This window comes from Terrapene carolina, unplaced genomic scaffold (genome assembly GCF_002925995.2).
Source record: "Terrapene carolina triunguis isolate 2854851 unplaced genomic scaffold, T_m_triunguis-2.0 Scaffold190, whole genome shotgun sequence".
Classification (NCBI taxonomy): domain Eukaryota; kingdom Metazoa; phylum Chordata; order Testudines; family Emydidae; genus Terrapene; species Terrapene triunguis.
In genome coordinates this window covers 1,515,250-1,529,944 of record NW_020664541.1, presented here as the reverse complement: position 1 = coordinate 1,529,944, position 14,695 = coordinate 1,515,250, and the positions used below count along the sequence as shown (strand labels likewise).

The 14,695-nt window shown below is 38.9% G+C and overlaps 1 protein-coding gene across 3 annotated transcripts in view; it reads right to left on the bottom strand.

Annotated features, from left to right (window-relative positions):
- The window catches only part of DCP1B (decapping mRNA 1B), a 58,456-nt gene that overhangs the window by 19,443 nt on the left and 24,318 nt on the right, over nt 1–14,695 (bottom strand). For all 3 annotated transcript variants that reach the window (XM_024210490.3, XM_026654344.1, XM_026654345.2), the window contains exons 5-6: nt 2,372–2,438; nt 542–677 (exon numbers count right to left, since the gene is read on the bottom strand). In XM_024210490.3, coding sequence (XP_024066258.2) covers nt 542–677; nt 2,372–2,438 — 203 coding nt within the window. The remainder of the gene's footprint in view (nt 1–541; nt 678–2,371; nt 2,439–14,695) is intronic.

Genomic DNA, 14,695 nt, shown 5'->3' with positions numbered 1-14,695 from the left:
TCTGTTAGTCTTAAAGGTGCCACAGGACCCTCTGTTGCTTTTTACAGATTCAGACTAACACGGCTACGCCTCTGATACTTGACATCAAAGAAGTTACAGCTCTTAGGCACCAATGAATACGCAAGGAGTATGTGAGATTCATGTGTCAAAAATCAAAGTCACTGAAATGTATCCCATAAGCTCACATCACTTAGATAATACTTAATTCTGTCCTGAGTGCAGAGGACTGGACTAGATGACCTCTCAAGGTCCCCTCCAGTCCTATGATTCTATGATCACTTAATAATGGCCCCACAGAAAAACAAAAATTCTTATATGTATTATTTTCCGTAGAAGATACTGATACACAAACATGAAATTGTTTTGCATGTTTTGACAGGGAAAACCACATCAGGCATACTGCTCCAACACCCTGTAATTATTTGATGTTTGCAAAGTAATTTTACAAAAAGAACATAAATCCATTAGAAAACAAAATGACAAGAGGTGGTGTCATGTTATCATGATGCCCAAAGGAAATTTTACACAGAACAAAACTCACCTTGGTATATTCATCTTTGGCCTTAGTAAGCATCCGTAAGATATCCACTTCCTTGCTATCACCAGAGCTCTGGATCATTGGAGAGGCTCCTGCTCCAGCCCCCTGCCGTGCTTTGAATTGCTCCTGCTGAGTTAGACTGGAAGTGAGGGGTAAAGTGGGAATCCATAAGGCAGAAATAAATGAAAATATTAAGTTCAACCACAATTATTTTTAATCATTAAACAAAACTCTAGAAGTCTATATATTTTTGCAGTCTATATAAAAGGATGGCTTGACTGGGGACAAGATGAAGTTTCCTCCAAATTCTGTGCACACAGGGCCATAAAGACTTGAATTTCTGAAACTCAATCACAGGTTCCATAGCCAGAAGGTACAGGGAATTTATTGTGTTATTCAGTTCTGACTGGTGGTGGGAGGTGGGGAACAGACACAATTCAGTCATTAACTTGTAGTAAGTGACCAATTTCCTGCCCCAGCTGTTTTATAATTGCAGCAGAATGCTGAGAGTTCTAGCACACAGCCACTTGGCTGAGCTACAGGGTATTTTTTAATCTATATGAAATGCTGTTATTATAAACCACTACACATGGTTTCCAATAGCATGAATCCTGTGAAAACTAGTCTTTATTGTAGTAAATTATCAGTTTGAGAGTACCTAATCACCACCAACTGCAACTTGAGCTAGTTAACTAACATTAGCTGTTAAAAGCTCAGGTTTCCTAGGGATCATTGCTTATTTCTGTAAATTGTTTCTCTACCAATTATTTCTTGGGTCACAATTTAGCCACTTCAGCGCTGTAGGACATGCAGTGGTGATTTTTTTTTTTTTTGCTGTCTTATAGACCGCTGTATTTCTCACTGTATGTATGTCTACTAGTGCTGCAGTGTAGACATACCCTAAGGCCTCAAAAACTTTGATTACAACATTTTATCAAAAATTAAGCACCTCCAACCCCTTCCCCATCAAAAACAAACAAACAAATGTTGCCAAAAAGCAGGCATATAGCAGGGTAAAGGAGCCAGCCATTAGATATAGAGCAGTAGGCAGAGAAGGGATGGGCTCTGCCAGCAATGGACTCTTACAGAAAGCAGTGAAAAAGCTAGATGAGTGGACATCAGTAATACTATCAGAAATGAAATGTTGCACAGAATATATATGGTTTTATGTGAGGTGTTCGATCTCTGATTTGATTGTATAATTAGAGCTTATAAAACACGCTGAAAATTGTTTTATTAAGCAAACAAATATATTGAAGTCAGAGGCTTATGTTTCAGAATAATGACAAAGAACTTAATCTTGCACATTTTGTTAAAAAAAAGGAGAAATAGAAGGAGTTGTTCAAGGTTAACATGGAAAGGACATATAAAAATACAGAAAAAACCTGCAGGCATCCTTTATGAATGTCCCCTCCCCCCACTTACCCCTTTTCTTTTTCTTGCACACTTGCAACGGTAATTCCTTTTAAAACTATAGGTCCCCAAAAAGAGGGGGGAAATTATCCATTCTAACCCCAATGTAGTACTTTTTCATTGAGACACTCTCCGAAATAGATCCGTTAGGTTTTAGAGAATAAATCAGATGACCCATTACGTTCTGATATAATTTGAGAGATACCGAATTATGTAAAGGTATTGTATTCTGTTTACACATTTATTTTTAAATACATAATATTTAGTGATGTGTGACACAATCTTATTTTCAACAAGTTCAGTATAAATGGGGTTAATGTTCAGAGGTGTAATACCATCCAAGCAATATAATGTGCATGTATATACAGAAGTACATACACATAAAGAGCACAAAAATCTTGTTTACCCATCATCACTTACTTTTTCATGAGCTCTGCAATTCTTTGGCATTCTTCCTTATCATAAAACCAAATTCCATAAATGGACACTGTAAATGCACATCAAACACAAACTATGAGCATCTATCTTCTCATACATAGTATTCCACCTGACAGCAACTCTCCTTGGAGTGGGTAGTTAAAGGTGACTTGCAAAGGATTATTTTTTTAAAATGTTTCTTTAAAATCTCTCTCTCTCTCTCTGTATATATATCTTCTATCCTACTCATCTATTTCCACAGCTTTATTGTGGAATGAAAACTTGGCATAGGAGGTTTAAGCTGGAAAGGACTTTGTTAACATTTGAAAAGAAAATTAGTTTGCAGCTGTTTGTAAGGCACAGAAGTGCAATGAGCCCTCCACCCCATTTCCCCTCAAATTTTCAGCCATTTGTTATTTGCAAGTCATTTGTATAACTAAAAAAGGATTGAAGTTAAATTTGCCAAAAGATTATCTTTAAATATGATTTAATCACAATGCCCTGGCAGGGTGGGGGGAGGAGGACACAAACTAAATAGGCAATGAACAGCACATTTTAAAACTATATATGGTGCGTATCATTAATTTTCAGAGTAGCGTCATGATGATTTTATTACTTGTCTAAATAAGACATTTTATACCATAGGCTGTGATGGTTCCAAAACTCATGTATAAATATGCAACAGAGCTGTTGGTGTGAATTGTGCAAATAATGAACATCCTATACAGAAAAGAAAATTAAACTTTAAAACCTACATTTAAAAACACTGAGTTTATAACACAAACCAATAAAGGTCAGGAATGTTAAACTGCAAACCTTTAAAACTAAACATGGGATCTGTTTTTAGGATCCCTAATTACTATCAGAGTATGCATAAACTCAAAAAACTAAACATTCTTTTTTATACAAAATATTTGAAAAATTCATTGTTCTGTTAGGTCCTGTTTACACTACAAACAGTACAATAACTGAATCCTTCAATACAATACAGTGGAGGACAGACGTGATTAAAATACGACTGAACACTGTTTTAAAAAGTTTTACCAAACCATTGTAAAGGCTCTGCAAAGTCCCATCTACCCAGTCATGTCCAACTTGTATTTTAATTGTGTCAAGGTGCTACTGTACTGTAAATGGGTCTCTAGTATAGGAGTGGTCATAGTGTAAGACCATAGTTGCCTGCTGTATCTTTAGTTCAAAAATCTTTATTCCTCCTCCTATCACTGGTATAATCATAAACTGCTAAATCAGGTGTTTGTGTGACTGAGTTTTGGATTTTGTTTTGGTTTTTAAGAAATTTATATTTGACACCTGGGAGATTTACATCACTAAAATCAATTACAAGTCAACGGAACACAATAATCTCCCTGTTTGTTAACATGGGCTAACAGGAACACCCTACCACCTCTGGCCATGGACAATTTAAAATCTGGAACCAATAGCAAGAGCGACCAAGCAGATTTCAATTCCTGTGACAGAACATGAACAGAGAGAAGCTCTCTCTCTAATTACCTGGGTAACAGACCATTTTAGATTTCATATGTTATAATGAACAGTTTGACATGCACCCAGAAGCAGACAACAACAAGTGCTGATCACAGAGCATAGAATGTTGACTACTAAAGTGATCTGGCCTATTCAAGTGACATTCCACCGCATCAGTTGAAGGTTTGAGTCCTTTTCTCAGGTAGCCTCAAGGCATATGTCCTCACTGCACCGTTAGCCTAGGATCTTACTCAGATGTTGACCTTAACTCCCTTCCAGTCCACCTATAGAAACCTCCCACCAGAATTAAGTTAAGCTTTCAACCCAGGCTACCTGGCCCGGCTGGAAGCATAGAGCCAGGGCTCCACTTTCACTCAGGCTGGCAATCTGCCCTCTTTGCAGCGAGGATGCAAAATCACTTGAGGGCTATCGTCCTCCAATGCCTTCCTGAAAGGACAGATACGTTTGTCCACAACTGAGAGAGAAACAATCACTGCAGCACAAAGAACCATGAGATGTGCCCCCAGAAGTCGTAGTGTTACACACAAGGGAGTGCCTGGCTTTTCACACCCGGGGTAGGCTAACCAGTGCTCAGTCTTGGGTGCCGATTACTAGGGGTAAGTGCAGTAAAGACACACCCAAGTACAGCATCTTGTTGAAACCTCAAATTTTAGGGCTTATATACACTGGCAATTTACAGCACTGCAACTGTCTCGCTCAGGGGTGTGAAAAAACACACCCTGGGCGCAACAAGTTTCAGCGCTGTAAAGTGACAGTGTAGACAGTGCACCAGCACTGGGAGCCGCGCTGGTAGCTATGCCCCTCGTGGAGGTGGTTTTTTTAGAGCGCTGGGAGAGCTGTCTCCCAGCGCTGTGCTGCAACCACACAAGGCATGTTAAAGCGCCACTGCAGCAGCGCTTAAGCATTGCCAGTATAGACTAGCCCTTAGATTACTACGTCATGGATTACTGGGGCAAAGTCTGAGTTAAGAGTGGACCAGCCACATGCTCCTAGCCAGTCACAGATGGGAAAGGCAATACATACTATAGTTAGTACCTAAGAATCCAGGAGCATCAATAGATCTAAAATGACACCAGACTACAAAAACTGTAATGGCAGCGGCCTGGCATATCCCTGTAATAAAAGTTGAACTCAGACACCACCAAATTCTCTAGAAGCATTCTAGTACTTATTACAATAATTTGTCTCACCTAGACTGAGTCTAAACCGGATTGCTCCTATCTATTCCTCTAACTCTATCAGGCAGTGTTTGGCAAAAAACAAACAAAAAATTAGATCTGAGTATCATCTGCCAAGCGGTAATCTCACACACCAAAATGTGTCTCTGCTTCCCCCACACTATACTTACACATTTAACAAAGGAGGAAAAGGATACTCCTCATCCTTTGAGATCTGTTCCAGAGGAAAAAAGAAATCTACTGAAAGGCCTCTTTTATCCATTCCTGTAAGGCTTTGCAGGGTGTTAGCAAAACAAACACATCATGGACAATGATATCAAAAGATGCTGATAGAGCTAACAAAATCACATGGACTCTGTAAGAACCAAGAACTAATTAGGGGGAGCTGGTCAGATTCATACTGCTTACTGAAAGAAATGTGACTCAGTATCAATCTTATAAATTTTATTAAGTCTCTTAAAGAAATACAAAATCAAGAAAACATATCACCAAAATTAAACTATTGTTAATAATAAACTAAACTAGAAATAAAGCATTACAACTATCAAATCAAAATCAATATCAAATCATCAAGTTTGATGATTTAATTCCAGTCTAACTAGTTAAATCATAGGATTTATATTAAAAATAGTCAATCCTTATACATTCTAAACAGGATTCTAAGAAAGTGGCTGTTTGGTTCTAAGTCCTAACTAAAGAATTTTACCAAGGTGAATCAAATCAATGATTTAAAGCCTGTCAATGGCTTACTACGGAAACTAAATTATTTAATATGTTTAAACCACATCAAAGCCAATTATAAAGCTTCCTGCTTAGAATTCTAGTCTTATTTTGTGGCTAACACCCCCACATCCAGAGATACTATAGTAGAGGCTTGAGTTGATCTTGGAGATTCTGAAATGCCAGTTTTCCCTCAGGTGGCTTACTGATCCAAAAAGGTAATGTTTTCAGCCTTATCCTTAGTTCCAACAGTTTGAAAATTTTATTTACTCAGCCATGCAGCACCGCCCCCCCAAGGTTTCTGACAAATCAGGTGCAAGGCACACCTTGGAGCCACACAACTTGGGCCAATCAAGGTCAGATTAGGTCATCTTTTAGTAAGCATCAACTTGATTAAGCTCTACTTAAATCAGAAATTTTAAAATATATGCTAGTTAACATACTAGACACTGTAAATCTGCAATTCCTTCTCAAAATGTCAAAAATACAGAAATATTAGACCACTTTTGAAGAAGCTGGCATGTACTTATCCAGGTGAAAAAAAGTCTTGAAGTGACTCTGTCACGAGTTTCTGGAACGTTCAGCATAAAAATAACTGATTAGAAAAGAATCCTGGCAACAGTCACTCAACATTCATCCATCAGCAAAACTAAAAATAAGTTTGAACAAACTTATGATCAGTTATCCATTTCATCATCTCCAGTTCCCTCAAAAACCAAGGACTTTACAGTGTAGTTGTAGCCATGCTGGTCGCTGAAGAAGAACTATGTGTTGCTTGCAAGTTTCTCTCTCTCACCAACAGAAGTTGGTCCAATCAAAGATATTACCTCACCCACCTTGTCTCTCTAAGGAATTTACAGTAATTTCTGTTTTGGAACTGGGCTATAAGTAAGGCTCTTTGTTTTTGGTTTTTATCAAATTGACCCCCCCTCCCCCAAATTCCTGGGTTTTGACACAAACAAGAATTTGGATTTTATCAATTTTAACCTGAATTTTGCAAATGCTGGAATGCCCTGGACCTGGCTCTGTCTTTGCAGTGCCCCTGCCAAAAGGCGCAGTGCGCCTGCACAGAAGTCAACTGCCACTCGGCAGCTGCTGCTGTGCCGAGGGGTAGCAAGACAGGCAGGGAGCCACATTCTGGCAGCCAAGGGGGGCTCCCTGCGCATCTCGCCTCATCACCCGACTCCCTGTGCAGTAGGGGAATGAGACAAGTAGGGACACAGGCAATAGCTCTGGTCTGCTTTCTCTGCCAGACAGAGCCTCCTCCTGACTCCGACCCTTCACAGTGGCTCCAACTGCTTCCCTTGCACAGTAGGCAAGTGAGACACGCAGAGAGCTGGGCCCTGGTAGCCGAGACTGCCTGACTTCTGCAGCAACAAGCCTGCAGTGAATCGAAGGCCGCTGCCTTCCCATGAACACTGGGCTGCCTTCACCCCCTCACCCCCACCGGACCCTTCATGTTTGGTTTTTATCCATCATCCTTTAAATTTTTTTTTTTTTTTTTTTTTAGTACTGATTAAATTCCTGGGAAATTTTAAAATAAATAAAACCCCAAAACGCATGAGAAAAAACTCTTTCTGGAATCTTCATCTTGATAAAGAAAAGTAACTTTAAAACCTATCAATATTAAACCCCCATGAAACATAACATTTTATATAAGGTCTGTATTCCCATATAAGCTGTTCCTCTCTCAACTATTTGTTGTCAGTCACTAACTGTCAATCATAAATAAAATACCATCTCCTTGCTAAGCCCACATTTAAAGATGACCTGTAAAGGGGGGGGGAGGAGGAGGGGGAGAGTTTGTGCCCTTTTGTTTTCTCTATGATGTATAGCTGAGGCAAAGACGACTTGAAAAGTGTTTTTGTTTTGTTTTGTCTCCTTTTGCTTTTTACGATAGAAATTCAGGTCAGATCTGCCATTTTCCTAGAAAACTCTGTGGACAACTCGAGAATTAACAGGTTTGTGACATCACAACTATCAAGGAAGTAAAACCTGATTAACTGAGCAGGAAAGTGATTTTTATTAAGACTAAAACTCTCTGCTTTTGCTAACTGTAACTAAAACCCCTAACAAGCAGCTAGGAAAAAAGCTCTCTGTTAAAGACTGAAGAATCCTCTCCTTCAATTAAAAGGCTGATAAAACTCCAAATCCACTTTCAACATAAACAGGGATAGGAAGACATAATATTTTCATTATTTCAAAGGTGAAAAAAACAAGCAGGAAAAATATTTTATTGAAGGAAAATAAAATCATTTTCAGAGTTATCTTTACACAACACAAAAGACATGGGGGAAAATTCTGCCTCCCTGCCCTCCTCCCGCTCCCGTCTCTTCCCTCTCCCCCGTCCCCCCTCCCAAATAGAAAGCTTCACAGGTCACCTTTAAAACCAAACTAGCAGGGAATTGCTCAAATAACTTTCTCAACCATCTTTCCCCAAACGCAGATGGTTAAGAGAGTGGGCAGTAAATTGGCAATGTTGTTAAAGTCAAGAGACCGTTTTTTGTGTAAGGACCTCACCACCATCTGTTTAATTGTGGCTGGAATCCGGTCTTAAAAGTGAAGCATTTAACAATTCTTGTTAATAAAATGGACCCCAAACCTTCCCTCTGGTCTTTTACCAGCCAGGAAGGGAAGGAACCCAGATCACAGATTGTCAGATGTAGCTGCAACAATACATCTTAAACCTCACTCTGCAAAACAGGACACTATTCAAATAGAGAAGGTAGTTTGTTTATAAGATCTTGCTCGTGGCTCTGCCCTAACTGTGTTGGTCACACCAGACTAGATTCTTTTCAGCAGAACAAATAAAAAAAATGTTCCTTACAAGAAAATCTCAACTCTATATCAATAATAAGCAAATTGGGTGCACCAGACTGCCCCAAAATTCATGTTAGCTCTATCAGCAACTTCTGAGCTCATTGATACATCTGCAAACATTTATGGAAGTAGATGGAAAAACCCTTCAGTGGGTTCTTTATTTCTTCTGCAAAAGACCCCAAAGGCAAATTGTGTTCACTAGGTTCCCATGGACAATTCAGCTGACGCTGATGTTACAGGAAGTGTAGCGAATGATATAGTTGCCTGTTCCAGTTATGATATGGAAAGACAAAAATTTTCTGTCCTGTGATCTGATTTAGCCAGGAGCGCCGCCAGCTTTTCCGCCGCCCTAGGTGGCGGAAGGTCCCGTCCCGAAATGCCGCCCCCCCACAGAAGCGGCGGAAGGTCCCGCCGCTGAAATACTGCCACGGTCGCCGCCCCCCAAATCGCAGTGCCCTAGGCGACCGCCTAGGTCACCTAATGGGTTGCGCCGGCCCTGGATTTAGCATGAATTTTCCTCCACTGGCATTCTACCCTCCTCTCCCGCCACTTCCTGAGTCCCAGATCATCTGTAAACCAATATGACTTGTGACACCAATATAAAGGTAGGAGATTTGTTGCTGTTAGTCTGTCAATATCTCCTGATAAGTTGTCATTATTACTTTATTTTACAGTGATGCATAGAGGCCCCAAGTAAGACTGGAGCCCCACTGTGCAGGCATTGAACAAATACATAGTAAAAGTTGGTTTCTACTCAAGATTGACAAAAGGTAGATGAAAGGAGGTATGATCCCCATTTTACAGATGGGGAACTGAGACAGAGAGATTAAGTGACTTGCTCAAGGTAACATTAGGAAGTTTGTGACAGATCTGGAAATTAAACCCAGATCTTCTGAGTCTCAACTACAAGACTGTCCTTCTCATAATATTCCATCAGTAGAGGGCTTCAAAGGTAATCTGCATTATTCCTCATAAAGATCTGGAATGCAATTGTCTCCATAAACTTCTCAGGGCACACTATCAAAACAAAAGATGGGAGGCAAGGCCCTCATTTACAACAAATGATCTGACCGTAATGTAGAAATCTATCACCACAAAAATCTGGGCAGTAAAATAGTCAATAGGCATCACAGACTCTGGGAGGCAAAAAGGTGGCTTAAAGTCACTTTTTCCTCCTCATCCTGAGCTACAGGCACAGCACATAATCTGGCCCCTGGGCTCTATTCCCAGCTGTGCCATAATTCACCTATTACTACCTCAGTTACAAAATCTGTAAAATGGGGAGTGATATTTGCATTCTAAGGTAGGAGTAGGAGACCTTGCTCAATTAAAAGGGCTAGAAAGTGCACATGATTATTAACACCAGCCAGTGGAAGAGATGAAACTAGAACACATGGTCTTTTTCTGGCTCTCAGCCCACCTTATTCCAGTGGTAAAAGTAGACAAACAGAAAGACAAGCTCACTGCAATAGTAGACAAGGAAGAGGGAAAGCATAAAAAAGCATTGCTCTCCCAAACTGGGCAGATGAGAGGGAGCTGTCATGTTGCTTTTAGCAGAGAAGGAACGAGAGCTGCACTTCCCCTTCCCCTAATGCCTTCATTATTTCCACTCTACCTTCCCCTAAGCTAAAGAAGTTGCAGCTGCTCCTACAATGTCTCCCCAAAAGCCTCTACCAAGATCTATTGTAGCACTTTTCAGAGGTTTATAACTCAGCCAAAATCTGGGTGTATATTTCTGGGGACCTCAAAAAGCACCTCTTCGATCCTGCTACCCTCCTGCTAAGTGTCAAGTTCCTGCTCCAAACTCCAGAGGTGCTAGAGATCTTCAAAGAAACTAAAATAATTTAACATTTGTAAAACTACCTATTTTCCCCTAACCTCATTCTCAGAAATAGATGAACAATTTTTGCTGAAATTAAACAAAACAAACAAGCGAACAAAACCAGCCTGAGGCAGTGAGCAAACATAGAAGCTTTCAGCCCAAATGGTTAAAAGTTTGGAAAAATTATAAGCATTTGAAAAGAAGGGCTTATAATGGAAAGTGTTAAGCAACCTTAACTATAGATGTTGCTTCCAGCTCTGCCTATAATGATCATTTTAGCTTATTTCTGCACTGAATGCCTCTAGATCTTAGTTAATGAAAGTGTATTTGCAGTTCTGGGCTTAAAGGAACACCATCAAGCACAAAAATCCAACTTTTCTCAAATTTGTACCTATTGTTATGAGTAATGTGTAAAGATTACCTTAACTTTTTCCCCTGTATTTTTTCCATTTGTTTACTCTGTGCATTTGACAACACTTTGTGCATAGTCAATTTCACTGTTTCTTCAGTTTCCTATGTTTGGATGGATCTTTCATTTAGTAACTGCAGTAAGAAAAACATTTTAAAAAATGGGAAGCTATCATTGTAAAGCCATAAAAATTGGCTGGGGACTCAGAAGCTGGTGTAGTATCTGAAACTACTTTAAACTCTTTTTGCAATTGTGCAATTTCAGGTTGCCAGTGTCCCTTTAGCTCAATATTCACTTTAGCTTTGCAGTTCATCTTTACATCACACCCTTTGACTGTGCTTTTATCAATTTGTCTTGGCCTTTTAAAATTTTGTAATACATGAAAAAAGAGAAATTTTCTACTGAATCCTCTGCAGCCCCCTCTTCTGCCATACTTCACTATTATTTATCTTCAATAATGCAGATATCTGCCCACAGATAGTTTCCAGTGGAAAATGAGAAATATGATTTTAGAAGGCAAAATTTCTTGGGCACAAAAAGCAGTCTTGCCTCCCTCAGGAAAAAGAAAAAAAAAAGGAGTAAACAGGATTTGGTTTATTCTAGTCATAGATAAGTTCACACTGTGTTTACAAGACAAGCTTAGACACCTTGTTGCAGCTTCATCCCCTTTTCATATGCATATGGCGAATACATTTTCAAATGCTGGAAAACCTACAGGATATTAAAATTCCCCCTTTCTATAATTCCTGAATTTTAGTAAGTGTGATTATACTTTGAATGATGTTGTTTTTCCCTTTTGTTAATTGATTAAGGGTTTTTTTGGTTTTAGGGTATTTATATATTCTATTTTATCAATTTTGGTTTAATTGTGTTTTAAATTAAGGTTTAGATTACTGTAAAACGGGCAGATTGATTGACTTTTCAAACAAGACAATTGTTTGGTGGAGTAGTCTGTATGGCTACTCACTATGCTTTTAGCTTTGAAATCAAGTTTTTCACCAATGTGATTTAAAAAAGAAATATGTAGCATATTCTCTGTTTCAAATCTTCAGTTTAACAGGTTACTTCAGCAGAACATACAGGCTCATCAATTTCCTGTTGGTGTAATAGCCAGACACTTTTTAAATGCTGAGGGAGGGCAGGAAGGCAACCCAGTTGAAAATGGGATTCTTGACCCCCCAAAGATAGAATATAGTTGTGTGTTAAATAAGAACTTGGATCTGCAAATCAGGAGGTTCACATTTTACAAAATCTGCAGAGGAATGGAAAAACAGGTTCTCCCAGAAAACAAATGTGTCTTTTCAATTATATTGGGAAAACAAACCTGTTTTTTCAGTGCAAACAATTTCTTGGGAAAGAAACACTTCAACATCCTTTGTCTTCCTTTCTCTCATCCACCCCCACCTCCTGGTGCTATACTTCCATCAACTCTGCACAAACTGGAAATTCCCTCAAAGACAGTTTCAGGGTAAGTAATTTGATTTCTCAAGAATCTGCATGTGTGGCTGTCTCTTGATCAAGAACTATTACTTCCTACATTTGGTTTTCTACTTTGCCTCCTATAATCTTGCACCTGGACCTTTCAGCTCTCTCAAGCAAGGAAGCAAAAGTGGCTGAATCACCGACAATTTAATGTCTGCTGAACCTATTTTAAGGAAATCATATGTTGATTACAAACTTGAACCCCAACTTCTGAAAGGCATGAATTCAAAATACAAAAATGCCTCAACTCTTGGCCTATGGGAACTTAAATCCCAGCACTGCATCTTTCAGTGACAAGAAGCTCTTCTATGGCATTATGGAAGATTTTTATTTTCTGTGTGGTGAGATGTACAAAATGTTCATGTGATAGAAACCAAAAAAGAAAAAGAGATGAGCCAACCAAAGAGAAAAAAGGACCTAACTAAAACATTACTGGAAGGTTTATAACACCTCGACCTAGTCACATGGAGCTATAAGCCCTGATGGCTTTATTTGTTCTAAATTTTCATTCCCCCCCCAAGTTTCCCCCCCCCACATTGAAAGATGTGTTGAGATATAAGTTATTGTGTAGAGTATATGCTGACAGCACATCCTGTTAAGCAATGAATGTGAACACTGACTTTCTGCAAAGTTTGACACAAAGGCAAATGAATTGCCAAAGCATGTCCAGCTAGTCCAATATCTTGTCTCAGACAGTGAACACTACCAGATGTTTCAGAAAAAGATTCAAGAAACTCTACAACAGACCATTATGGATGAGCTTAACCATAGAGAGCCTGAAGCACGAGGCTTATATCCTTTACAAATTTCTACCCTGGCTAATGGAACTCTGGTTGTTATTCATATAAAAAATAACCCCAGTATCACTGAATCACAAGCTCAGAAAGGCATAGGAGTGCAAAAATATGTAAAATAATGACAAGAATGGGTGGAGAGAGGATTTCTTATTATAATTTTAAGCAATATATCAGCAAATAACAGTTATAGATTTTAGAACAGGAATGCATATTTCTAGGATGGCAATATCCTGGCTAGAACGAAGTTAACCAGATGTAATATTTTAAGTTTACTTTCATTTGCTGATTAACACAAACTCTGAATTGCAGAGAAATTATAATAATTAAACCATGCTGGTCATTAATAGTATTTATAATCCTAGACAGGGATGATTGAGCCCCAACACTAAGTTACTAGTTTTCAGGTTTTTAAAAACACATTTGCAAACTTTGTAGAATGACACTGGAACAGTTGAACTGAGTTTTATTATAGAATACATTCCTTATCCTTTAAAGGGTATGCCATCCTATACTTGGGTTTCATGTTTTTAATGGAAAATATGGTTTAATGCTGATTTTCAGTGTTTGCTCTGACAAAGGCAGATCTATTGAGTGTCAAGCATCTTATATTACATCAATTACACACATGAATGATTCAGTATATGCATCATATGGTACACTCTCTTCCCTATTTATCTTCCTTGTTTTGAGAAAGGGTTACAAATATAAGTTTATATGTTTAAAAAAAAACAAAAAAACAACCAACAAAACAAAAAAAACCAAACTCACATTCCAGGAGAAGTTTTCTGGCTATGTCAGGCCTGAGGTCCACTCACCCCTAGACAAAACCTATCTTTCTTCAAACACAAGAGGATATCAGACAAGTTAGTGGTGATTTACAAAAACCAGAGATCACCATGACTCAGTGAGGTGATGAGCTGACAGGCGGACGGAGCCCATTATCTTCACTTCTCAATCTAAGTTTTCCTGCAAAACCACTGGGGGAGGAGAGGGCTTTAACCAAGCATCAGGCACGCAGGACAAGAAAAGGATTAGGAGTAAAGAGCTAGGGAAGAAAAGATAATGCAAGAGACGTTGCTTACGTTTCAAATAGCTGGAAAATAGTTTCTGTAGTTTTGGTCACACGAGCTTTTGCAAGACAGGGGTTTAACATCTGGGCAAGTTTTGTGGCTATTAGGTTTAAATGATACTCAAGTAGGAAACCACGGACAATCAGGAATCTACTTTTACAGAATATTTAGATTCAGCTGTGCAAAGCTACCTTTGGAAGTATAAAATGTTTCAAGCCTTTGTTCGGCAAGCTACTTCAGCATATCGCCCACTACCCAGTCTTCTGCCAGGTGAACCTGAGATGAGGTATAAGGGCAAGTTGGTGCACGAAACTCAGCTTAACTGCTTCTACATCCAACCTGGAGGTAAGACCCCATTATACAGTGATGTACATAATGATATTCTGAAATCTATTGTGATGTATTCCATTCCTATTGAAAGAGAACAGTCAATTTCATATCTGAAAGACCTTTGATGAACAAAGCATTCTAATAACCGTTGGTAATATATTTTGAAATTGTATGTGTATGAATGCACTGCCAC